Here is a 26884-nt window from a genome sequence, read left to right as displayed (position 1 = left end):
GAAAGATCCATCAGGCAAAGGGACCCAGAGCAAAAGCCCCAAGATAGGATGGGCATGGCTTACCCAAGGAAGTCAGGAGGCCAGTGTGACAGGTACGGTGAGGAGGGATGAAAGTGAGAGATGGAGTCACAGGGCTTATCTGGGATTCAGTTCTCCAGATCCTTGTGGGCCATTGTAAGGACTTGAACTGCTATCACGAGTGAAATGAGAAATGCAGGTTTTTGAATAGATGAGAAATAGAATCTGGCTCAGGTTTTAAAACGGTCTCTTGGGCTGCTGTGCAAAGGATAGATTTCCAGTGAGAGCAGGAGAGCCCATCAGGAAGTTGCTGCAGTATCCAGGTGAGAAAAGATGGTAGTGGTTCAGACCTCAAGGAGACTGGGAGAAGTGCCTGGATTATGGATATCTTTCAAAAGAAAAGCCAACAGAATTTTCTAACAAATGTGGTGTAAAGTGAGAGAGAAAGAGTCCAAGAGGACACCAAACTCTCTAGCCACTGGAACCATATATGGTACTTAATGAATATTTATTTAATGAAATGAGTGAGAGAGAAGACATATACACATGCTAAAAATCGCTAGCAATATTGGTACTAGTAATCATAGAGTAAAAGAGTGACAGACATGCATACAGAGATAAAGATAGAGATGAATGAGAAAAGCTGCCAGACATGAAGTCGGGGAGCACCCTAAAGAACGTAGAAGTTTAAGTGAGACTTTAAGAATGGTAGGATCGAAGAGGAAGTAAGGTGGAGAAAATACAAATAAAGACTCAGAGACAGGGATGGGTTCTGACCAAGCCCAGGGTGCAATAAGCCCTTTGGCTTGCCTGAGTGGGATTAGCATCTGACTTTGAGTGTGGACCCAGAGTTTAGGACCCTGTGTAGCACCCTGGTGGACACGTACCTCATCAATCTGATGTGCACTGTCATTTCTAGCCCCCAAGCGGACCATACCAAGGGCAGCTGAGAGGCTCAGGGGAGAGAAAAATATGTTTTTATGACGATCATCTTTGCTTATCTCTTGAAAAAGATCAAAGCAAAATTTGGTGTTTGCTGCAACAAGAGAGTCCATTGTAAAACTTATAACGATCTAAAACCAAAAAAAGGAGAAGGAGAAAACGGTGATTGGAAGAAAATAAGTGAACAATTTTATTTTACATACCTGAAATACGATCATGCACAATTATTCAGTATGCTGTTAAGAACTGGAAAACTAAGGTCATTATCATCCCTGTATATAAATATTGGTGTTGATATTGGTATTGATAGACAGAGATCTATTTTCATTTAGTAGTGTGAATTCGTTTCCTGGGGCTGCCATAAGAAATTACCACAGACTGAGTGGTTTAAATAGCAGGAGTTTATTCTCCCATGGTTCTGGGGGGACAGATGTCCAAAATCAAGATGTCGGCAGATTTGGTTCATTTCAAGACTCTCAGGGAAAATCTGTTTCATGCCTCTCTCTCAGCTTCTGGTGGTTGCCAGCAAACTTTGACATTCCTTGACTTATAGACAAATCACTCAAGTCCCTGCCTCCATCTTCACATTCTTCTCTTTATTGTCCATGTATGTATCCAAATTTCCCTCTTCTTTTAAAGACAGCAGTCATTGAATTAGAGCCCATCCTAAGCCAGTACAACCTCGTCTTAATTTGACCACATCTGCAAAGACCCTATTTCCAAACAAGGTCACATTCACAGGTAGAAGGATTAGGACTTAAACTATATTTTTAGGGGACATAATCCTACCCACTTTGTGGTGGAACTCCCTTTATTCATGTAAAATGAAGCCAAAGGCTAACATTCTTTATTATCAAGTTAGCAGCCAAGCAAACATCATCCCATCTCATTCTTCTCCACAGGTTGTGGCTGGTTCTGCTTACACCTTTTGCCTGTACTCTCCCCTCATTGCTCTATGACTGAGGATATGCCCAGCAAATTCCCATGGGTCATGTCCCTTGTTAACATTCTCACCCCCTTTTGACTCATCCCACATGCAAGCTACAGAACTTGAGGCATTTTAGTCAGTCATTCATATTGTTCGAGAGACAATAAACCTTGAATGATGCTGGGGGTTTTGATGTCATCAGGTGTACTAGTCCATTTTCACACTGCTACAAAGAAACACCAGAGACTGTGCCATTTATAAAGGAAAGAGTTTTAATTGACTCACAGTTCCGTATGGCTGGGGAAGCCTCAGGAAACTTACAATCATGGCAGAAGGAGAAGGAGAAGCAAGTACCTTCTTCATTAGGCGGCAGAAGAGAGAGAGAGAAAAGGAGGAACTGCCAAACACTTATAAAACCATCAGATCTCGTGAGAATTCACTCACTATCACAAGAACAGCATGGGGGAAACTTCCCCCATGATCCAATCACCTCCCACCAGGTCCCTCCCTCAACACGTGGAGATTATGGGGATCACAATGTGAGATGAGATTTGAGTAGGGACACAGAGCCAGACCATATCAACAGGTTCAATGTCCTCTTTGACAGTGTAGAACCACAGATAATATAGAACCAAAGTAAGATGGTGACTTCCTAAGAACAGGTATCTTGCCTTCCCCACCCAATCTATTCCAGAGTATCATGAGAATATGTAGATCTCACCACTGACCTATGCCTCTCAAATGAAATGCCTTTTCTTTTGTCTCTTTGCGTATGGATATTGTGTATTTCCAAGATAGAAATGTAAATCCTCTTATTTGTGCTTTTATCATCAGATACAGCACACCATAAGCATGAAGAAATATTGCTGCATTGAATGGAATGGTGTAATTTGTTTTAACACTTTCCCAGTTAATATAGATTTTCTTAGCCTATAAAATCTAATTCAAAAAGATAACATTATGTAACTTTTTAAAAAATGTGTCTAACATGTGCCAAATATCTTACATGTGTTAGCTTTAATCCTACAGCTCTGCAAGGTAGACATGATCATTCCCTCTTTTTGAGAAAAGAAAACTGCAGAATCAAATAGCACATACATTTGGCCCCAAACTAAGTAATCTTTCTACTGTATCTATCATTTCTAAGTTGCCCCTCAACTGATGATAGGTGATCAAACACGTGCCTGCTATATGTGGGTACTTTCTCCCCTTATTCAGCTTATAGTCCATTTTATTCTTACATTTTCTTTCTGCCAAGTTTGTACCTAACTCACAGTTCTCATCTTGCATCTGGGAACTGGGTTTGAGACATACTTTGTATTTTCAAATGAATTTCAGGGTAATCACAGATCACCAGAGTGTTTTCAGGAGCATTATGCCTTAATTGGTGGGTGTTTTTTGAGTAATAGATGTCCTGGATGTATCTGGAAATTCAATAATGCCTCACATCTCAGAAAGCTACCCTTGCATATGTTGGTAAACATCTTGATGTCCAACAGGTTTTCTCTACACATAGCTCACATTACCCATCTAGTAACAAGTCTACTAACAAAAAAAAAAGAAAACCAACAAATTAAAGATGGTCTGAGTTGGGGGGATTTCACAGGCTTTCTATTAACGATAAAATTTTGTGTGAAATGTAGTCTAATCTTTTTTAAAACCTTTGTTGTATAACTTAGGTTAATGTTTGATCAAAATCTTCAGCATCGAAGGAGAAGAAGGTAAAGGGCATCCTGGCAATTTGGCCATCACTATTAAAAGAAGATGAGAGCCTGACTATATTGAAGGAAAAGAAGGGGTTGGATAGAAAGACTGAATGATCCCAACCTGGCTCTTCAAATGTTCCAGTTAATCACTTGGCTTCACCTCTTCTGCCTTCTAGCATGAGCACTCCCAGAACTGAATGATCAGAGTCTTGCCTGCTTTAGAAAGGACATGACTACTCATGCAGGCCAACTCCCTACTTCTCAAGATAAAAAAAACTGAGGCCAAATGAAGTGAAGTGACTTGCAACAATTATGCAGCTGTCCAGAAGCAAAGCAAGGCTAAGACCTCCTCATGCCTAGGGCTGCTTCCTCCTAGATCACACAGTTTTTCACATTCCATTCCATTCTAATTCTGGCACTACACTTACTCACTCTGTGGGCTACAGAACACTCCAAAACTCTCTCTGCCTGTTTCTACATCAAGCTTCTATAAACTTTGTGAACTACTTTCCAGGAGTACTGTGATGCTCTCACCCCAGCAACAATTCCCTTTTCTGAGTGTTACCTGGTTCTAAGCTTTCATTACAGTTGCGTGCAGTTTTAATGCTGCCTCACCTTCCAAGGGAGTTGAGAGAACAATAGTAACAGAAAACAAACAAAAAAAAAACAGTTGGACAGTTGCTGTTAAAGTTTTGTGACTATATGTAAGCGCTTATAATAGGAAGATCTTTCCTGGCTTTACATACAAGTCTAAAACATAGCAAATAATGAACATTTAGCGACTTGATTAAAATGTCATCTGCTAACCACCTTCTGAAGGGTTGCTTGGTTATTTTGGGGGGTGGAGGTGAGTCAGATTTTTTTAATTAGAAACTGCCTAAATCTGACACCAACCTAATTATGAAGTTCTCCCACTGGGTTAGTCACTATATATAAAAGATGAACTGAACAAGACACAATCTCTGCCTTTGAGAAATCTATGACCTAACAGAGCAGATAATGCATTCGCAGATTCAGGAGTAGAGTTTAAGAAGCATAGAAGAGTAAGATATTAATTTACAAAATGAAATAGAAAAGGGAAAAGAGTATTTTGTAGGAAGCACTCATTAAGATTTGATTATTCTAATAACACAGATTCAAATAGGAAATTTTAAAATATAACACTTTAAAAATACTTTAAAGCTTTTTAACATTGCTTTTATTTATTAAAAATAAGCTTAGACTGTTAGTAAAAATCATGTTATGTTATGTTGTTGCCAATAAAAAGAAAAGAAAAAGAAATTTAAGGTTAGTTGTCTTGTCCTCATCAAAAACCCCTTTGAAACCAGCCTAATTGTTCCATAGAAGTGAGTTTATGGTCTTTATGAATAAACATAGAAATTGACCCTCCTGGTCTTAAAGCTTGAAACTTAACATTTGTCTTATCTGAATTCCTTCCTAAGGAAACCCATTCGCAGGCCTCCCAGAGAGTATCAAGCAACCGAAATTCACATCATGGCATGCAGACAAAGAGATGGCAGAACCCTCACTCATCTTGATTATTTTCTTTCCCCTCCCTAATTCTTATTTTCCCATATGTAGCTACATTTCTTCCCCACTATATAAACTCCAATTTTAGTAAGTTGAGGGAGAATGATTTGAGATTTATCCCCCATCCCTTTGGCTGACATCATCTGATTAAAGCCTTCTTCCCTGGAAACACTTGTCTTGGTGATTGCCTCTCTGTGTGGTGAGCAATAGGACATAGACCAAATCCCTGGCATTTCAATAATGCCTTTTACATGGACACTAATTTGAAAACAGTAATGACTAAATCACAAATTCCAAATCAATTGGATTCAAAATAGGACCAATTTAGCAAGAAATAGAAGAAGCAGAAATCTAAATATTATAATACCAAAATGTAATTGTAAGAGAGATTTCTCAAAGGTATGTAGCAAAATCATCTTAAGAATTTTTTTAAAATATGTACAAATATATTCATAGCAACACTTTCATAACAGCCAAAACTTAGGAACAACACAAATGTCTATCATCAGCAGAATAAACACATAGTATGAATCTCACATCACATCAAAACATAATGTTGAGTAAAAGAAAACGTACATGCAGCCCGGCCAACATGGTGAAACCCTGTTTCTACTAAAACTACAAAATTAGCCAGGCATGGTGGCATGCACCTATAATCCCAGCCACTTGGGATGCTGAGGCAGAAGAATCGCTTGAACCTGGGAGGCAGAGGTTGCAGTGAGCTGAAATCGTGCCATTGCGCTCCAGCCTGGGCAACAAGAGCGAAATTCCATCTCAAAAAAAAAAAAAAAGAAATCATACATGAAAACTTTATCTTTTGTTTGTTTGTTTGTTTGTTTGTTTGTTTGAGATGGAGTCTCGCTCTGTCACCCAGGCTGGAGTGCAGTGGCCTGATCTCGGCTCACTGCAAGCTCTGCCTCCCAGGTTCAAGCCATTCTCCTGTCTCAGCCTCCTGAGTAGCTGGGACTACAGGCACCCGCCACCACGCCCGGCTAATTTTTTGTATTTTTAGTAGAGACAGGGTTTCACCGTGTTAGGCAGGATGTTCTCGATCTCCTGACCTCGTGATCTGCCTGCCTCGGCCTCCCAAAGTGCTGGGATTACAGGTGTGAACCACCATGCCCGGCTGAAAACTTTCATGCTGTATGATTCCATTTACATAAAGTTCCAAAACTGGCAAAACTAACCTGCAGTTTTAGAGGTCAAGAGAGTGGCTACCCTTAGGAATGGGTGGGGAGAACTGTGGTTAGCCACAGGTAGGGACAGTGGCAGACTGTCTCCCAAAACACAGAAGTCAACAAAAATCCATGATTCACAATGTTTGCTGATTTCTATGGTGTAAATACTCCCATTAAGGTTAATTTCAAACGGCCAACAAGACACCATTGTACCCAGAGTTGGGAAAAGATGCACAGAATCAGCTCTTGTGAGCTAGTATGAGCCGGCCTGGACACCATGTAAACTAGGCATGAAGGACACTTCTAGGAAGCTGGTACTGGTTCCTTTTTTGATTGGAGTGTTGGTTACACATTAAGCTTACACTTATTTCTTATGCACTTATGTATTAATGTGTGTGGGGGTGTTCATGCAGGTATATATGTATAAAGTTTAATTTTAAAATGTATTGTAGATGTATTACTAAACATGGCATTTAATTTTAAGACATTGCAAGTTAGTGCCTAACACAATAGCTAAGAATACTGTGTATGGAAAATTGAAGAGAAATTTTTCAGAATGAAATTTTGGCTCCAGATGCATTTAGGGAATGCTCCCCAAGCATTCACAGGCCGTACTTGGTGTTTACTCTGGAAAATATCCACCACACAAAGAAGTTATTGTTTGATTGAGTCTAAAGGCAATTGCTCACACAGGCTGCCTCTTAGTGAGATACAACTTGAAAAACTTGTATGCAATTTACTTCAGTCATCATTATTTTCAAACAGACTTGAAATAATCTTTTAAAATAGTAAGGTCCCCCAAAAGTCATTCAGCTTAAGTAATTGGTGCTACCTCTATCCACAATGACATTGTACTACTAATAGCTACTGTTCAATTTGAGCTTGTGGTATGTCTGGCATTTCACAAATATTGTCTCTATTTTTCAAAAAATCCTGTAAGTTAGAAATAATTTTCATTGTACTTCCAACCACTACGTGGCATAAGTGGTGTGCAAATCAGTTCTTTCAGTCTGATTTCAAAGCTACCTCTTTCCTCCTACACCAGGCCACCCTCTGGAGCAGACAACACTTGTGCTCACAAAGGCCATGTCCTGAGTGACCACCATGTGGCTCTATGGGATGCAGATGCCACCAGCAGGTCCATGTCTTGTTTGTGTCTCTTACCAAGATCACTGGTTGTAGAAAGGACCTCCTAGCACTGAGAGTCCATCTCAGGACGGCCATGAACTCTCTCTCTGGAAGGCACATCTCAAGCTCCAGTTTGTCCTCCAAAGATTCCAACAGTCTCTATGGGGGTTGCTTCTCTAGACTGAAAATTTACTCAGAAAATCCTTCTCAAATTGCATTGAAATCTGTGCAAATGTATCATAAATATAGATTGAGATTTCAAGATTGCAAACAACCTTAGCCTAATTGGGAGTGACTTACATGATATCTCCCATGTACTATCCGCAATGTCACCTCCTACTGACCATAGCTATATAGGAAAGAGACGATAAGCAATTCTTAGAAGTAAAAGAAAAAAATTCATTTTATATCAATACAAATACTATCATATTTTTGCCTATAATATTTTCCAAGTAAGTGATTCACGATTTAACCTCTAATGAAGTAGAAGAAGGAATTTCATTCTCAAGGTCTAATTTGTTATACAGATGGCAGAATAATAGTAATGAGGAATTTTGCCCTCACAATACTGAAAAATAAATTGCCTTTATTTTTCCGTGTGCTTTCCAATCTCTCAATCACTGCACTCCTGTGTGTACGTGTCTGTTTATATGAACATTTTATGTTCATTTGTTTTCACTTCAAATTGCATCTTAAGTGTTTATCCTCACTAACACTGTCTTCATACATGTTCTTTTAATGGCCTTATAATATCTCATTATATTGACATATCTAAATGTTTAAACTAACATCATATTGCTAGATATTTAAATTAGCTTCCCAGTTTTTATTAATATGAATAATTCTACAATAAACATTGTCATAAATATAGCTTTTATCTCCCTTCATATTATTTCTTCAGAGTATCTTCTTCAACATGGGATTTCTAGGTCAAATATTATAAAGATTTTTAACTTTCATACTGTCAACCAAAAGTTACAGATGAAACAGCTATGTCATAATCACCTTTTTCAGATATTATTGCCATTCTTAATAACTTAAAAAAATAAAGAAAATTGTATTATTTTTAAATTTACATGGCATTGATACTTGCTAACATTTGAATGTTTCTCCAGGTGTTCTTTTCTCTTTATAAATTCTCACATATTAACTGTCTCTTGTTCATTTGTCAATTATCTATTGGAGTCTTGATCATTTATTTATTGATCATTATGAACTCTTCATGTTATATAAACATTTTATGTTTTTCAAACTTGTTCTTTAAAAAAATTTCCCCTAGCTGTTTTACCTTCCTTTGTTTATTTTCTTTATTGTTATTATAGAATTGTTTTTACTCTTATTTACTGAAAATTGTCAATATTTTCTGGCACTCTCTTCTATCACTTCAAAACCTTGAAAGTAATGTATTTTCAACTTAATTTTAAAACTTCATCTACTTTCAATTTTTTACAAGAAAGAAAATATTTCCTGTAAGATTTTAACTTATGTTGTTAGCTTTGAAGATACATTTTTAAATATTGATTATCTGAAATGTGTAACATTTTTAATTTTTTAAAGGTTTTTTTTTTCCATTTTTATGGTGTTTGAGGTATCAACAAATGATCTATTTTGCTTGTTTTCTTTCCTTCTGGCTTTATTACACACGTAAAACCTTCTTTCACTTTCCTCCAACCTCTCCCTCTAAAGAGTTAATTAGTCACCACTGTATACAATAACCATACAGCATTTGTTTCCCTTAACTCCTCTATCATACCGTAAGGTAATTATTTTTTATACTGATGTCTTTACTTCCAAATCATAATTGTCTGGAAGGTAGTTTCAGTGTTTTTAATTCATCCTTGTACCCATCCGTGAAGAACACAATGGCAGCACATGAGAGCCCTTCATAATATTTATGGATTGATTTGTTGTCATCTGCCCATTTTTCATTGTAGATAATCCTAATGTTTGAAATGTTAGAAGATTATTTAGCATTTCATATTAACTTTATATATTCTGCAGGCAGCTGTAATTAACAGAGATTCTGCATAAGAGAATCAGCTTTTTATTAATTTTTTACTATATAAGAAAAAGTTCACTTACTACAATATAAAAAAATTCATTTACTATATAAGAAACAGTTCGTTTATTACAATTTTCCCTTATAGTAGAAATGTAAAGGTTTAGACAAGATGGACATTCTAGCAACCCAAAATATTCTGAGTAAAACTGTTTTTTCCTGTATATAGTAGGAAGAAAAATATTTATACTCCAAAAATATTTCATGTCTTACAATTTCTGTAATTCCCACAAAGCTACTAACAACTCAAGAATGAAATTCAAACTTTACACAAATAGATGCTATTCTGCTGGAACAAATATTCAAACCAGGTTATAGCAAACTAAATAATAACCAATATCTAAAAACAAAGAAATACTTGTGAACGATACCATCGAAAGTGTTTTCCAACTTATGGTGCAAAAAAAAAAAATCTAACGCACATTGTTTAAAATATAGATATTCCAAATATTATACCATCTTATGTTTCAGAAATAATTCATTAAAAGATAAAATACAATATGTCAAGTATGTGAAAGTTTAAAAAGTTATTCAAACATCTACATTTTTAAAAAATCAATCATATACATCAGGCATCTGACCAGGTGGTTGGGGCTGAGCGAGGTGACAAGCATTTTTAATATCTCCCAGTGATGACTGCCATATCTGCAGAAAATCCAAAACATCATAAAACTCTCTTTTTTTAAGTATTTGACTTAATAAAAACAAGTATATCCTTCTATTTCAATCACATCTCCTTTGGGTTTCTATCCTTTAAAATGGTTTTCCAATTCAGTGTTCATTGTTAAAAATTATATCAGGCAATTCGAGCATTTACCTTCTTGCCTTCAGAGTTGCTGCTAACAGCTGGTCAGGTAAGCTTCCATCCACACCCTGTCAGGAATGGAAATATATCAACTTTGCCCCTCCCTCTGTGGAACTTTTCCAATGCCATTTTGGAATCCAGAGTAAAATCATCATTGATAGATTAAAGGGAAAAGAAAAGAGTGGCATATACTTTTTAAAACAAATGCTATGCTTTTAACTACATTGACTATTTAACTTAATATGCTTATATTTTCTTTGCTCTTTCCAATTTTATAGAGCCCTCAAAACAATACTTGGCTCATATTTTTCAATTCATATTTCTATACTAGAAGACCATGAAGCAGAAATGTATTTTACTTCATATACACATTGTCTTGGATGATCTCTTATATTTGAATTCTTGCATTATTCTAAAATCTTTCTAAGTTATTACATAGGATTTGCAAAATGTGCTCTAAGCTACTTCAAAGTTTTTGCTTTCCTGCAGTAGTGTGTGGTAGAGATGAGAATTATTATTTGATTATTGACACACATATTTTACAACTGAAAACACAAAACTTTTTAAACTTAGCCAAAGCATGTTCTGATGTTACTTTTGGTTCTAGCACTCTACAATCCTGTTATGTTACTGACTGTAAACATGAGAGTCAGTGGATAGGGCAAAAAGTGTGGAGCAACTAGGAGAAAGCTAGGAAGAGTCAAACTCCAGGAACTGACATGTCTTAAGGACAAACGAGGACTCCTCTCTGACCTGGTTCTCCTACTGAGCCCTTTATCTTCCTTTTCTAACTTGTTGTCAGACAACAATATTATCTGAACCATGACCCTACAAATATACTAGGCGTAGAGAAATTCAAAAGAAAACTTTTTAAAATAGAGAGATGGCCTTTACGGAAAATATAAACTACTTATGTAGCTAGTGTATAAATAAAACAAGTTTTATAAGATATTGACCAGTGGAAATTAATGGCTAAGCATCCAGAGTTTTTCTGAATTCTCAATAGTAAGCATAGAAAAGAAACATGCTGTTAGTTTTCTTTACTCCATGATCATTTGAAAATAATTTTTTTTTCTAAATTCTTCCACAAAATTCTAAAAACCAGTCTAGTCATTGGTTATGATTTACAAGAGTTTGGAAAATTTTAACACGTGAATTATTTAATATTTTATGTCATTGATTACTACTTCATGTTGCCCGCCATAGCCTTTCCAAAAGGGTACACCATTCACATTCAGAACAGGACGAGTTCTTGCCTGGCTTCCTGGAAGAAGGTGTCACATCTGTTACTGTTGGGGGATAATATTCAAATTTCACTGGGCTTCTGGGTACCTGAGAAGAGTATAAACTTGTTTGAATGTCTTTAATCTAGGTTTGCATCTGTTTATCCTCTTAAATAATTCAACAAACATCTAACTACAGATGACTGTGCCCTACAAGCCTAAAAATTTGGTGTGGTGCGATTGCTCAATGAGCGATGATGAAATCTGACACTAAATGTAGCTAAACATTAAGGTGGCTTGATAAATCACTAACAAGGGGTTGAGAATTTCTTGAGCATTTACTAAATGCCAAGCTGCATTTGGTACTTTACACATGTAATATATCATTGAATGACTGAAGAAAGTGAGCCTCTCTAGTATCCGTGACTTCAAGTGCCAGAGAATTACACTAGGGTTTGAAAGAATTTTGGAGGTCAACTAGCCTGACAGTGCTATTCAAGGCAAGCTAAAAAAAAAAAAAAAAAATAGTTCTATGTCAACAGGCCGTAAAAATAATGTTTACTTCATCAAGTATAGAGCTGGATGATTCCTCCTAGGTATGTTACAACTCAGCATGAATTATGAGCCAATCAATAAATCTTTCAGCAATTAGCCTCTTTCTGCCTAGAATTAAAAATTTAAGGAGGCCAGAATGATTCAACAATCAAAGTCTTTGCCAGTTTATGATGCAAAATGATATGATTAATATTCCCCTACCGATAAAGGCAGTATTTTTGAAATATTACAAAGGAGCTCTTTGTCATTTAATTTTACAACCCAATATTAAGAAAAGAAAACATGTTTATAGGAAAAATATCAGCATAGACACTTTCAACCTAATGAAAAAAAATGCATCTTTTATCTAAAGCAGACAGTTTTCCTGATGTTTATCTTGTATCCTCCAAATTTAAGAGTCTTATAACACATAAAAAGATGAAAAAATCTATTAAAACAACAATAAAGACTAAAACACAAACTCATTTCAAAATTTGCAATCACTCTTAAGATATCAAAAGCCCTTAGTTCTTTCAGCTTCAAAACTGACATCTCCAGGATTGAAAAAATGTCAACTGTCCACCCCAATATGATAGAGACACAGAGATCAAAGACAGGCAAAGCTATGAGACAGCAAAGAACACATAGAAAAAGCAGTAAACTGGCAGTGAGAAGAAGCAGGCCCTAGGCTGAATCTTACTAGCCTGAGACCTCAGGCAACTACATCATGAAAACTTCAATTTTCTCACCCATAAAAAAATAAGAATAATAATATGGTTTTCCAAGCTCTTATGTGTTTACAACTATTCATGTTTTTAATATAATTACATAGAATTAGTATTGCACAAAGCTGTATTTCTTAGCCAAATCTTTATAACATTATCTATTTCTTCCAAAACTGTAAATGAGGACTTCATCCTTCAAATCATGGCTTACAAACTACAGCCTGCGGGCCAAATCCAGCCCTCTGCCTGTTTTTGTAAATAAAGTTTTATTGGAACGAAACACACCCATTCATTTATTACTGTCTGTGGCTGCTTTTGCTCTACAATGACAGAGTTGAACAGCGGTAGTGGAGAAGAAATCACATGGCCTGCAAAGCTGCAAATATTTACTATCTATTCCCTTACTGAAAAGTTTGCTGATCCCTGCTTTAAATGACGAAATACCATGGTTTTTAAAACCTTTGAAGTTTTTATATCCTTAGATATATAACCTCTATTTACATAGAATAAATATTGTAATATGCTAACAAGAAACATATTTTCTTAAATCTAAAATGTACATTTTGCCTGGGCACAGTGGCTCACACCTGTAAACCCAGCACATTAGGAGGCTGACACCAGCAGATCACTTGAGGTCAGGAGTTCAAACCAGCCTGGCCAACATGGCAAAACCTCATCTCTATTAAAAATACAAAAATTAGCCTGGTGTCATGGCGCATGCCTGTAATCCCAGCTACAGGAGGCTATAATCCCTGCCTCAGGAGCCTGAGGCAGGAGAATCACTTGACGGAGGTGTTGCAGTAAGCCAAGATCACGCCACTGCACTCCAGCCTGGGCAACAGAGTGAGACTCTGTCTCAATAAAAAAAAAAATGAATAAAAATAAAAATAAATAAATAAAATGTATGTTTTGATTAGATCTTAACCCCAAGCAAAACCCTAATGCCCCCCAGTATTATAGTAAAATAACAGCCTAGACATTCATTTGTTGAACAATTATTTATCAAGTGCCTACAATGTGTCAGGCACTGAGTATACATCAACTCAATGAACTTTAAATTAAAGTGATTATCTCTACATTATCACTCCTTCAGAATGAAGCATTCCACCATGAGGGTCTCTCCTTTCAAAGGGATCAGTGGGAAAGGCACAGGTTAGGGTTAGAGCCTTTAGTAAAGGGGACTGCCATTGTCCCTGCACTTATGATGCCTCATGCAATAGGAGCTTACAGTCCAACTAGATGACCTGCATTTAGATACAATAAACATTTTTCAAGGACCTAATATGTAACAGACTCTTACATACCCATTATCTCATTCATTCCTAATAAGTCAGGAAGAGAGACATTATTATCCCAATATGACGAATAAGAAAACAAGGACTCGGAGAAGGCCTTAAGTTCCTCATAATCATAATGCTAGAAAACAGCAGCATGATCTAAATAAAGAAAATGTGGTACATACACAGCATGGGATACTATGCAGCCATTAAAAAGAACAAGATCATGTCCTTTGCAGCAACATGGATGGAGCTGGAGGCTATTATCCTAAGGGAACTAACACAGGAACAGAAAAACAAATACCACATATTCTAACTTATAAGTGGGATAAGTGGGGTAAACATTGAGACCATATGGACACAAAAAAGGAATAACAGATACTAGGACCTACTTGAGGGTAAAGGATGAGAGAAGGGTAATAATCAAAAAACTACCTATTGGGTACTGTGCTTATTACCTGGGTGACAAAATAATCTGTACACCAAACCCCACTGGCATGCAATTTACCTATATAACAAACCTGCACACATACACCCGGACCTAAAATAAAAGTTTTAAAAAAAGAAAGTAGCAGAATAACTTTAGCACCTCCCTAACTCTCTGATCCCAAGAATGAAGACCTGCAACACATATAGCTTCACTACCAGGACAACTAGCCCCCAGAGGCATCTCTACCAACAATAGCTTGTCCACTTCCCAGCACACACCTGGAAGCCAGTGAGGGCCGTCCCCAGCTAAGGTCTGTGCTCTGATAAAGTCAATTCAAAAATCAATCGAGCAGAGGAGGAACCAGGCAAGTCCTACAGCCTGTGAAAACTTATAAGGAGAGGCATTGAGCAAGCTATTCTGTCACTTTAAATACAGGTTTGTGAATCAGGACAATTAACATATGAGGGGGAAAACAAGACATGCATTTATGGCCATCAATTCAATGAATTTTAAGTTAAAGTGATTATCTCTACATTATCACTCCTTTAGAACAAACCGTTCCACCATGAGGGCCTCTCCTTTAGAGGGGAACAGTGGGAAAAACACAGGTTAGGGGTTAGAGCCTTAGTAAAGAGGAAGTGTCATATCTCTGTCCCTTATTCTCCCTAAACAACTTATAGAGCCCTCCAGTCACTGTGTAACACATGAGTTCATAATTTATAACAGAATACACAAAATCCAAGCGGAATATTTTTTATCACCCATCCCAATGCACACCATCGAATGAACTGAGTATTGACAGAACTGTGAGGTTCTCAGTCAAGTGTGAAGCTAGACTTTTCAGGTATTATCAACTATTATTAGCTACTCTATCATGACTGCAACTCCACAGCTGTCTAGGATAATTTCCTGAGCATCTTCACCAGTTATTATTTTTTCTTCTGGCATCTCAGACTGTACCTAGCAAATGAACAAAAGATGTCTCTCCCCTCTTCCCTTCTGTCTCTGTTCCTTCTCCATCTCTGTCTTCCTCATCTCCTCCATCCCCATCCACCTCTGTCCCACCCCATCCCATTTCCTTGTCTCTTTCTCCCTCTCCTTCTCTCAGTACAAATACCTCAGAAGACTTCATTCACCTGCAAAACTCACTAGATATTACCTATCATCATAGAACAACATCAGCTCTTTTTCAAAACGTGGTTCATATTCGGTTAAGAAACATAATGCATCCTTGGAGGTTTTCTGAGATATTTTGAGGGAATTTAGTTCAATTTACAGTCTTAAAGCAAAGCCAGGCCCTTGGATTTCCACAAAAAGACTCCTCCTCTTGAGGCTCCTGTCACAAAGTGTAACTTTAGGACAGTACACTCAAGATCTACAAAAGCCCATCCTGCGTCATGATTGAGTGAGGATCATAACTTGGGGAGCACGCACTTTCTGTAATTATATTAAAAATGAAGACTCTACCCCACTACATGAGAAGGTCCTATGGTGCTGCGGGTGTTAAAGTTGTGATGTGAACTATATAAACCTATGTAGTTGTGTGAACCTATAAACCAGGTAATAAGAGAATGTGAGGGAACGAGTGGCATGCAACTTGCAAACATGAAATTGGGTTCCCATGAACCAGCTTTAACCCACAGAATAATCGTATAACTGAGAATATAATTGTCAAAGCAATAAAAGTTTCGAATTAGGGAGATGGTAGAAAATTTGGGGTAGTCTACTGCAAATGAATTTTCAATAATACATGTCATTTGAGAAAATGTTTCAATATTAAAAATACTGAAAACATAAAGAGAAGTAAAGATAATTTGTAAGCCCATCAAAATCCACAATTTCCTTTTCTCTATACACACTTTATACATAGCTGAGCTCATACGAATTTGTAATTTTGTGTCCTTTTAACATTTAATACTTAAACCTAGATATTTCTTCATATTTTAAAATTCTGATCATAAGAATTATTTTAGTGACTATGTTAATGACATCCATTCTCCTATCAGTTAAACATTTAAGTGATTTCTAATTTATATACATAGTTTTATTAAAAATATCTCGTTTTAACACGTTTATCTGAATATCAGATGATCTCCTGAGCATAGAATATCAAGGTGTTAAACTACTGGATAAAAATGCATTAACATTTTTAAGTTTGAATGCATCATGTTGAATTTTACTCCAGAGAAATCCCACCAGTAGTGGGATTTTAACAGTTTGGCTGAATCTCAGATTACTTCCTTAGCATAGAATATCTAGGTCCTGAATTACTGGAGAAAATGCATGAGCATTTTTAAGTTGGAATGCATTGTGTCGAATTATACTTCAGGGAGATCCCATCAGCAGCAGGATTTTAAGAGTTTATCTGACTCTCAGATGATTTCCTTAGCATAGAATATCTAGGTGTTGAATTACGGGATAAAAATACATGAACATTTTTAAGCTGGAATGCGTCGTGTTGAATTGTACTCCAGGGAGATCCCATCAGCAATGCATGGAATGTACTGCCTTTGCACTATTTTGTTTTTCATCCCATTTTCCTCTCCTAAAACCTAGTAACCAACCTCCACTCTCTTCAGGAGAGGAAAGAAAAAGATCAGCATTTTGTACAACTCCTGTAACATAAATCACTCATTTGCACAATCAGACAAGTGACTATTTAGACATGCTACAATTCTTTTGAGCCAGGTTTTAAGCATCCTTCAAGCTAGTCTCTCACCAAGAAGTGGAAACAGGGTGTAACCACCTAATTTTCTGAGTATTCTTAGGGGAACACCAAAGACAAGTTGGAGCCTACCTTTTTTGTGTTATTTTCCCTGTGACTCTATCACCCAATTGCAATTCTCTGTGTCAATGTACTAAGTGTCTCCAGTGGCACCCAGCAATGACTTCTATAGGATGCACCATTGAAAAACTTGGAAAGAAGACCACCCTCAAAAACTTAATTTATTTGGTAAAAGTTGTGCACAAAATGGAAGCTAAAAGAAACAGCATACATGGAAATAATGCGCAGCGGTTCTCCCTTCTATCAGGAGGGTTTCTGGGAGAGTGATGGCCCCATACCATACCTCCCAGTGTGCTTGGGGAATATAACTCATTTTAGACAAACCCCACCATGCCAGATATTGGTGTGCACACCCACAAAGAATGACAAGATTTTGCTGTTGTTTTTGTTTTGTTTTGTTTTGCTTTGTTTTGTTTTGAAAGCAGGAAGGATGGGGTGGGGGGCACCTGATGAGTGGAGGGAATAGATTGATAAATTGAGAGAACAGACGTTAATTCCTTGACCCAGACCCAGGAAACAATCCTCCCACATCCCTATCTCATATATCTAGAACCCTTCTTTCCTACTTCTGGAGAAATGGGGATAAAATCACTGGGACATGCAGCACCTTCTGGTGCTCATTCAGCTATGCTGAAAAAGTATGGAAATTTTGTGCATTTTGCTTCTGTTTTTTCAGGGGACATGGGGAAGTGGAATAGACTTTACTTTCTTTAGCACACTTTTAGAATTACTGAAAGTTGGACAGGAATATAGAGACCATGCTTTCTTTTTTCACACCCCCTATCCATTCTGACTGAGCCTTTGGGAGGGCCTTGGCTATGGTTGCCGATGATAGCTACTGGAGACCTCGAGAACAGTCATGGTCATAAAGAGAAAACAGTGTTGGAGAGAGGAAATAACCCTGGTCAGGGAGCAACCTTCATTCTCTTCTCATAGAGAGAAAGGTTGGTGGTCTCAGCCATCCCAGGTGGATCCCCATCATTTAAATATTGGCCAGAAACAAATGGGAAATTTTCAAGAAGAATTCACTACAGGCATGAGCCACCACTCCCAGCCACCATTTTTTAAATGCCCAATATTATTAGTTGTTAGGGAAATGCAAAATAAAACTACAGTGAGATACCATTTTATACACACTAGGATGGTTATAATTTAAAAACCGACAATAACAAGTCTTGGTAAAGATGTGGAAAGATTGGAACCATCATATATAGCTGGTGGAAATGTAAAATAATGCAGACGCCTTAGAAAACAAAATGATGCAGCCACTTTGGAAAACTGTCTGGCAGTTCCTGAAAATGCTAAACATTGAGTTACTATATGATCCAGCAATTCCACTCATAGGTATAAACCTAAGAAAAATGAAAACCTATGTCCACACAAAAGTTTGTACACAAATGTTCATAGCAATATTAATCATAATAGCCAAAAAGAAAAAACAATTCAAATGTCCGTCAACTGTCAAATGGATAAACAAAATGTAGTATATTCACACAATGGAATATTATTTGGCCTTTAAAAATATGAAGTATTAATACATGCTACAACATACATGAACCTTGAAAACATTATGCTAAGTGAAAGAAGCAAGTCACAAAAGACCACATATTTTACAATCTCATTTACATGAATATTCAGCATAGGCAAATCCATAGAGCGAGAAAGTAGATTCTTGTGGTTGCCAGGATTAGAGGGAAGGGTAAGGAGGACTGCTAATATATACAGTTTTGTTTAGGGATGATAAAAATGTTCTAAAATTTATTGTGGTTATGGCTGTACAACTCTGTAAACTTATTTAAAATCACTGAGTTACACACTTTAAAAGGGTGAATTTTATTGCATGTGAATTATATTTTAATAAAGTAGTTTTCTAGGAAAAGTGCTAGACACGTTGCTTTCAACAGATCAAGGCTTCCAGCAGAAGTCCTGGTGCCTAAAGTTCTTCCATACTTTCATATCTTATTTCCATGTTATTTTTACACTCAGTTATCATTCAACAAATAATCATTGAGCACCTATTAAATACTATGGTAGATGCATCTAGAAGTGAATAAGACAGATCCGAAATTATCATCTGGTGGAATTTCTCCTATATATTAGAAAAGCCTCATCCATAGCCTTCATCCCACCACAGTCTCATAACTGTCCCACCTACTCTCAACTGATCCAAATGTGCTCCCTCAGGCTCTAAACCTCATCTCTAAGTGCAAAGACTTAATGCTATTTTTGAATAATAGTAATTAAATGGTTTCTGAAGATTAGTCATTAAGTGTAAATTAATAAATGTGACAACCTTTATGAGTTTTTTCAAACCATGCATAAGAAGGATTCCATATGGTAAGATTTCATTCAGATAGTGTTAAAACTCGGGCTTGATTGTTTGTAGTTGCCTCCCTAGAAAGTCAGAGTTCTACTGATTTGTTTTCATCTCCCAAGCTTCCAATAACAATTTATTGGGCATGAAAGAATATTCATATAATTTATCCACACTCCTAACAAATGTAGAAATATGGGTGTAGAATTAAATCAAATATCTTTCAAGCATAAAACTGTTCCAACTCTGTCATTACCCCTGGTATGTCGTCAGTCTAGGAACATGCCTTTGTGCTTTTCTATCATTCTCCTCTGGCCATACCTGAATACATTCTTTCCTTTACTCGATTTACCAAAACAGAAAACACAATGCACAAGGTGTACTAGGTGCAGCGCAAGAAACTAGGAACACGCAGGTCAGAAGAACACAGTAGCTTCCCTGGAGGAACATGTAGCTTATTAGGAGAGACACAGAGTGCACCTTGTGCAAACCTGCAATCTCTGCAGGCCACTTCTTTACAGGGCCCTAGCTGTCTCCAAACAAACCATCACTGGCAATCAGTCCATGATGTAGATATGTACTAGTTGATTCTGATAAACATAGGTTTTCATGTGATAAATTTAATCTTTTCTTGATAACGTATTTAATTATTTTATATTTACATGGTTGTTCCACTCCCAGAGAGCAGATAGTTATTCATCTTCAGTTTCTTCTAGGTTTTATTTTTAACTTTTTATTTTTAGTCTACCAAGAATTTATTTTGGTCTGTGATGTGAGGTAGGGATTTAAATAAATTGTTTCCCCTAAATACCCAGCCAATGTTCCCAGCACTATATGAATTACCAACTCCTCCTTTGATTGGTATTGTTTCTCTTACCATCTAATTAGTTTACATACATGATAAAGTTAAAACATTTATAAAATAATACTATTATTTGTAAAACAAATTATTGTGATAGGTGAATGAAATAATTTATGTATATAAAATACACCATGTAGTACCTAGCACACATATGCTCTCAACAAAGAGATTAGTTATTTTAGACCAATGGAGATCATCGTTCTGTCCAATCTAACCAATCCTCATTGGGTGAAATGGACGCGGAATGGAAAGAGAGGAATTTTTAGTCAATCTGTGCTTCTTTCATGAGAATAGAAAAAAGGAAGTCCTCTTCTCTCTATAAGAAAGACAATTTCTTCTAATATCAATTCCTATAAATTTACCAAAAATGGCAAAAAGTGGAATCACCTTGTTTTATTTTGCATTTTTTGATTAGTTGTAAGTTAAGCATCTAATCATATTCATTGACAATTGTAGGTTATTTCCTTTTCTGTGTCTTTCTATCCATTAATAATTTTTAAAATTGAGTAATTCATATTTTCTTATTGATTCATACATCCTCTTTTGCTGTTATAAATATTAACTGTACCTATTGTAAATGTTCTTCCATTTTTGTCATTTTGACATTTAAATATGGTTATTTCTTTCAAGACATATGATTTTAATTTTTATTAAATCAAGTCTGTCTTTTTCTTTATGACTTTTTTGAAAGAACTGTTTCTTTTTTATTTTTGCTTGTAATTAATTTCAAATGTATAGAATGTTGTGGGAATACTTAAAAAAACTATATATACCATTTATCCAGATTTACCAATTATTAACATTTTGTCTCATTTGTTTTACAATTCTCTCTATATATACAATATTTATACGTTCTGAATACATATAAATATTATACATAGAGAGAATATATATATATACATACATACATACATAGCAACTTATTCATCAATAGTTCTGAATACATATATATACACACACATCTATGTAACTTATTCATCAATAGTCGTGAATACATATATATATATGCATGTGTATGTGTGTATATATGTGTGTGTTTATTTATATATGTATTCAGAACTATTGATGAATAAGTTGCATACATCATGTCCTATTAGCTCTAAATATTTTGTCATTCATTTCCTAAGGAAAACGGCATGCTCTTACCTAACAATAGCACAAGTACTGAAATCTGGAAATGTAACATAATCCACAGTCCATAGTTCATATTCCAATGTCACCAGTTATCCCAAAAATGTCTTTTATGTCCAGTTTTCTCAGTCCAGGATCCAACCCAGGATTGCACATTGCATTTACTTGTCATATCTTTTTTGTCTTCTAATCTAGGGAAGTTTCTGTGCCTTTCTTTGACTTTCATGGAATTAACATTTTTACGGGTAAGGGCCAGTTATTTTATAAAATGTCCCTCAGTTTGGGGTATTATTTTTAAGTTTCCTCATGATTAGATTCGAGTTACGCATTTTTGGCAAGCACAATGCCTAAGCTATCTCGGGGAATCACCTCGGGAGGCACATCATGTTCCTTTTTCCCTTTGATCATTCTTTGATCTATCTTTGATCTACCTTTGATCATTCTACTTTTGATCATTTGGTTGGGTGATGTCCTGTAGATTTCTCCATTGTAAAGTTATTACTGCCCCTTTTATTGGATAAATACAAAGGAGGGAGATATTTTGAGACTGTAACTATGCTTGCCCTCATCAAACATTTTCATATTTTAGCATCCACTAATGATTTTTGCTTGAATCAATGACTACTATAATGTTTTAAAAGTTATTTTCTAACCAGTATTCTCTCTATATTTATTAGTTGGTAACCTGGAAAATTGTTCTGAAAAATCCATAAACCATTAGCAATATTCTGACTGAGCATAGTTTGTCTATATTTTGCTTTCCATCTCTCATCTAAAATATTTTAAGAAAAATATTCTTCCTTTGAGACATATACTCTGCTCATGGTAAATCTAAGGGTGTTCCACATGCATACGTGCCTGTGGTCTGCACTCTTTTGTTGGTCATAATGTGTTGTGAATGAGACCATGTTCTGCAGTTTCAGTTTCCAAATAGGTTCGATCACAGGCAAACAGCTTCCTCCACCACCCAATCATTATATCAGAAGCCACAAAGACAAATGTATTATTGCAAAGTGTCACCACTACTGGAAAAGCAACTCATAAAACAAGAACTGACGACTACAGGGAAACTATATTAGAATGGAAATGAGTACAAATTACCAGGGATTCTGCTTGATCCGGTTTCTCCTAAACATCTATTCTTTCTACCGGGAAAAAAGAAAAAAAAGTTTGTGAATTTCAGGTTATTTCCACGTTCCACTAGATTAAAACCTCAGAAATCAAGTTTACAATCTGTATCAGCAGAGTCTAGCTTTTCTATGCTGGCCAATATCATGCCGGTTCATGAAAAGTTCATAAAACAATTGTATGAGTTCTAAGTAATTCAGATTCAGAAAATCTGGTCCTTTTGTATGATAAATAATACAATAAGGCAGCAAGGACATAGCTGACAAATTCAGGGCCCTTGAACTTTAGTAACTCCCCACAAGAACCCACAGATAATTTTTTAAGTGTTTTTTTGTTTTATTTGGTTTTGTTTTTGTTTTCGTTTTTAATGTGTTGTCTCCTTATAAAACAGACTATCAATTGCTACTAGTCTTACAATTGCTTTTGATGAGTGCGTTCTTTATTTTTAGATTCTAAGACTGTCAGTGAAGCCACATTAATTTAAAAATATTGGTGAGGAATTTTTCAACAAGGCCTGTGAGTTGAGTGACAGGGATCAATTTTTAAAATCATGCCATAAAACAAGACAGAATCAAGTCTAGAACAAGTAAGACTGGAATCAGTAGGATGTGTCATTGTGATTTCAGACTCTGCCCAGAACAGTGTCTGTGCATCCCAAAACTACCTCACAAAACAGATTTGTTCTCTGGAGATGATACACATTCTTGAAGAATTCAACCTATTCCCATTTAGTCAGTAATTCTCTTTATCTATGCCTATATCTCAGCCCCAAAATTTCAAAAAGTTTACATCTAGGAAAATATGAGGGATGGAAAAAAATCACCCCTTCTCCAAATATGTTTATTTCCCACACGCACATGTGGATTTCTGTAATTCTAAGCTTGTAGATGTATTCTTTTGGCAATGAATGTTCAAGAAGTGGGAGGGTACACATAAAGGGAGGTGGGAAAATGCCAGAGTTACAAATATTCTATTATAGATAGTGTTGTGCAAACTAATCTCTAAAATCCTGGCTCTGGGTCAGCAGTGAAAGAGATCAGCACCTATTCATTACAGCCAGGAGGGAATCTGGATTAACATGTTTTCAAAAGGATTAAAACTATGCCTCTGTTTCATTATCTGTAAAATTAAGGGGTTGGATAAATGAAACTCTTAAGACTGCTCTCAGCTCTGCTCTTCTACAATTTCAGACTCGGCATTAGGTGTAATTGGATGCCATATGTGTTCACATGAGAATTGTATGGGAGGACAGTGGACTAACTGGTAATCATATTAAACTGTCAAGATTGAAAGATCTGATTAAATATCATACTCAGGATTCAACCTTCTTACACATTCCCAACCACCATAACTTAAGTTCAATTCATTCATTAAGAAACATGAGGCCGGGCGCAGGTGGCTCATGCCTGTAATCCCAACATTTCGGGAGGCCAAGGCAGGCAGATCACGAGGTCAGGGGTTCCAGACCAGCCTGGCCAACATGGTGAAACCCCGTCTCTGCTAAAAATACAAGAATTAGCCAGGCATGGTGGTGGGTGCCTGTAATCCCAGCTATTCAGGAGGATGAGGCAGGAGAATCCCTTGAACCCGGGAGGTGGAGTTGCTGTGAGCCGAGATCGTGCCACTGCACTCCAGCCTGGATGACAGAGCGAGATTCTGTCTCAAAAAAAAAAAAAGAAAAAGAAACATGAACAGAGTACTTACTAGGTACCAAAGATTTACATAATAAAAAGCTTCTCTTACCTGCTAGGTCAACTTTTTCAGGCTCTGAAAGGTATAGGGACCCATTACAAACATATTCTGGTCTAAAAACAAGAATGGCGATGGAGTTTGCTTCTGCTGCTGTTGTTGTTTTCTTTATTTTTCAATTATATTCATCAAACATCACTCAGAAGCCAGAATTAGTACCGCCTGATCTGTGGACACACCCTGAGAGGTTAGCAACCCCTCAGCAAACTCCTACTGAACTTCAAGAATCATTTGCATCTACCATAGAGACAACCTCTTTAATCTCAAACAACCTGCTCTTGAAGATGAGTCAGAGCAAGTAAGACAAAACCGTAGAGTAGGTAAAATCTGTCCGAAACTTTCATCTCCTCCTCCAAAATCCCCACTGCTCCTATAGACATACAGTCCAGGGCTATATCACGTAATACCCACTTCCTTAATCAGCATTCTCTTGCTGTACCCCAAACCCCCAACATTCAGGCCCCAACCAGAAACTGACCTCTGCCTCACTCCCACAGAAGTGGAAGATGTCAACTAGCTGGTGTGATAAACTAGTGATAAGTGAAAACTTACTATAACCTATGTGGCCTTCTCTAGATGTCCCTGGCTTTGACAGACAACCATTAAAATATTGATGGGGAGTATTTTCAACCATGTGAAAGAGGACATCAGGGTCTTAGCAACTGTAAGCACAAGGCTGGAGATAAGCAACCCCTGAGTCTCTTGAACTAAGATGTATGATTGTGTCCTATATCTGTGTAGGGTGTCTACCACTGAAAGGATGTCTTCAGTCTTCCCTAGTAAAAAATAAGGTACAAGGAGGCAAAAGTATGAGCTAGAGTCCAAGTGGCCTTGAAATCCATCTGATAGGTTTGTATTAATACAATGATACTATTCCCAAGATCTTGGAAATAACTATTTAAATCAGTGGGAATTATGTGATTACATGGTTACCTTATTATGGGAAGTAACAGTCATCCCTAAACCATACCGGCTAGAGGGGCTAAAGCCATGATTTCACAATGCCCTGGGTGCCACAGTTTGGATTAAAATTTTCCTCGACCATATTTAAATAATAGCATTTCCCCAAATCACAGAAATGAAATGTTAATAAATACAATTATTTCATTGAAATGCCTTAAACCTTTGGCATTTGTTGCAAGTTATCTATATTAGGACTAGGTATAAAATGATATTTAATTTAGGAGAATGGAAAAAGAAGTAACAAATATTTGTTGAAAATTTACTGTTGCCAGGCACTAAACTGGGTATTTTATTAGTTTATGTCACTTAACCCTCAGTAGGAGACAGGGAATATTATCTCAATTTTACAGATCAGGAAATGGAAACAGAGAGGTGAACGACTTGCTGAGGCCTCTGAACTCTAAATAGAGTAACTCAAACCCATATCTTTTCTACTCTTAAATCTTTACTGCCTCAAAAACAATTTGCCTGTATTTACATCCAAAGAACAATGCTATTTGAGTTTGATAGTAAAAATTGCTCAGTGGTCCATCCCTGAATGTTTGAGAAACACAGATGTGGCCCAGGTCTTTGACGTTTCTTGTCCCTCCCTGTGAAGTTGGCACAAATTAGTAATCCAAATGTTGACTACAATTTAAGAAAGGCCACAGCAACTCAAGCTTAGTGATCTCAGGATCTATAAAGAAAGAGAAAATTAAATGACCCAAGGGAACTCTTCATCCATTTTTGTGTACGGATTCATAATTATCAACAATTGCTCATTGAACTCTCTTGAGCATCTGGGGTTTGGCAAACTCCTGCACATTTGAGCAAGCAGGCTACACTCTTTAGGCTACAATGTTGTAATGAAAGATTTAGGTCTATTGGGCCTTGAAGAACTCTATGATTTTAAAGAATTGTTTTTTTCGAGCCATGCAGCATACACTTGAGGATGAATTATATTTCTTAGAGCAAAAATAATTATGTGGAAGTGCCTGGCACTTAGTAGCTGGTCAGTAAGTGTTTATTAAATATGAAACTGAGTTTCTGAACGGTTCAAAGTCGGCCACCTTGGTTAGGTTTTCCCAATTAGTTCTCCCCATCTCTAACCTTCCCCTCCCATTTAAAGATACGGTTGGAATTACTGCCTTTCTGTGACATACTTCTCTTAAGTATGTACTTATCACTTATAAATCCTTGAAGGAGGGCCTGAGTGTGTGAGCACCATGTATTACACCATCTGTGGGCATCTGATAAGTACTCACGGCCTGATTATGTTGTCTAGTATAACTTGACACCGGGCATTGAGGCAACTCTGAAAGTAAGACATCTCTTGAAGGCAGCAGTGGGACAGCTGCCTGACTCTCATCTATCGTTTTGATTGACTCTAACAAGTTGTTTAAGAAGTATCATTCTAGGGCAAGAAGTAGAAGCAAGCCCTGAATCCAATGGAAGGAAGTTCTTCCTCTGCTTCAAAAGCTGAAATATGG

General features: G+C 36.7%; 1 protein-coding gene across 1 annotated transcript in view; it reads right to left on the bottom strand.

The window, feature by feature from the left end:
- The window catches only part of SERPINB12 (serpin family B member 12), a 36500-nt gene extending 12012 nt beyond the window's left edge, over positions 1-24488 (bottom strand). Inside the window, exons 1-2 of the mRNA XM_054461074.1 lie at positions 24447-24488; positions 906-1091 (exon numbers count right to left, since the gene is read on the bottom strand). Of these exons, the coding sequence (XP_054317049.1) occupies positions 906-1073 (168 nt within the window). The 5' untranslated portion in view covers positions 1074-1091; positions 24447-24488. The remainder of the gene's footprint in view (positions 1-905; positions 1092-24446) is intronic.
- Positions 24489-26884: the final 2396 nt, after the last annotated feature.

The sequence above is a fragment of the Pongo pygmaeus genome, chromosome 17 (genome assembly GCF_028885625.2).
Source record: "Pongo pygmaeus isolate AG05252 chromosome 17, NHGRI_mPonPyg2-v2.0_pri, whole genome shotgun sequence".
Lineage (NCBI taxonomy): Eukaryota > Metazoa > Chordata > Mammalia > Primates > Hominidae > Pongo > Pongo pygmaeus.
This window is presented reverse-complemented; position numbering and strand designations above follow the sequence as displayed.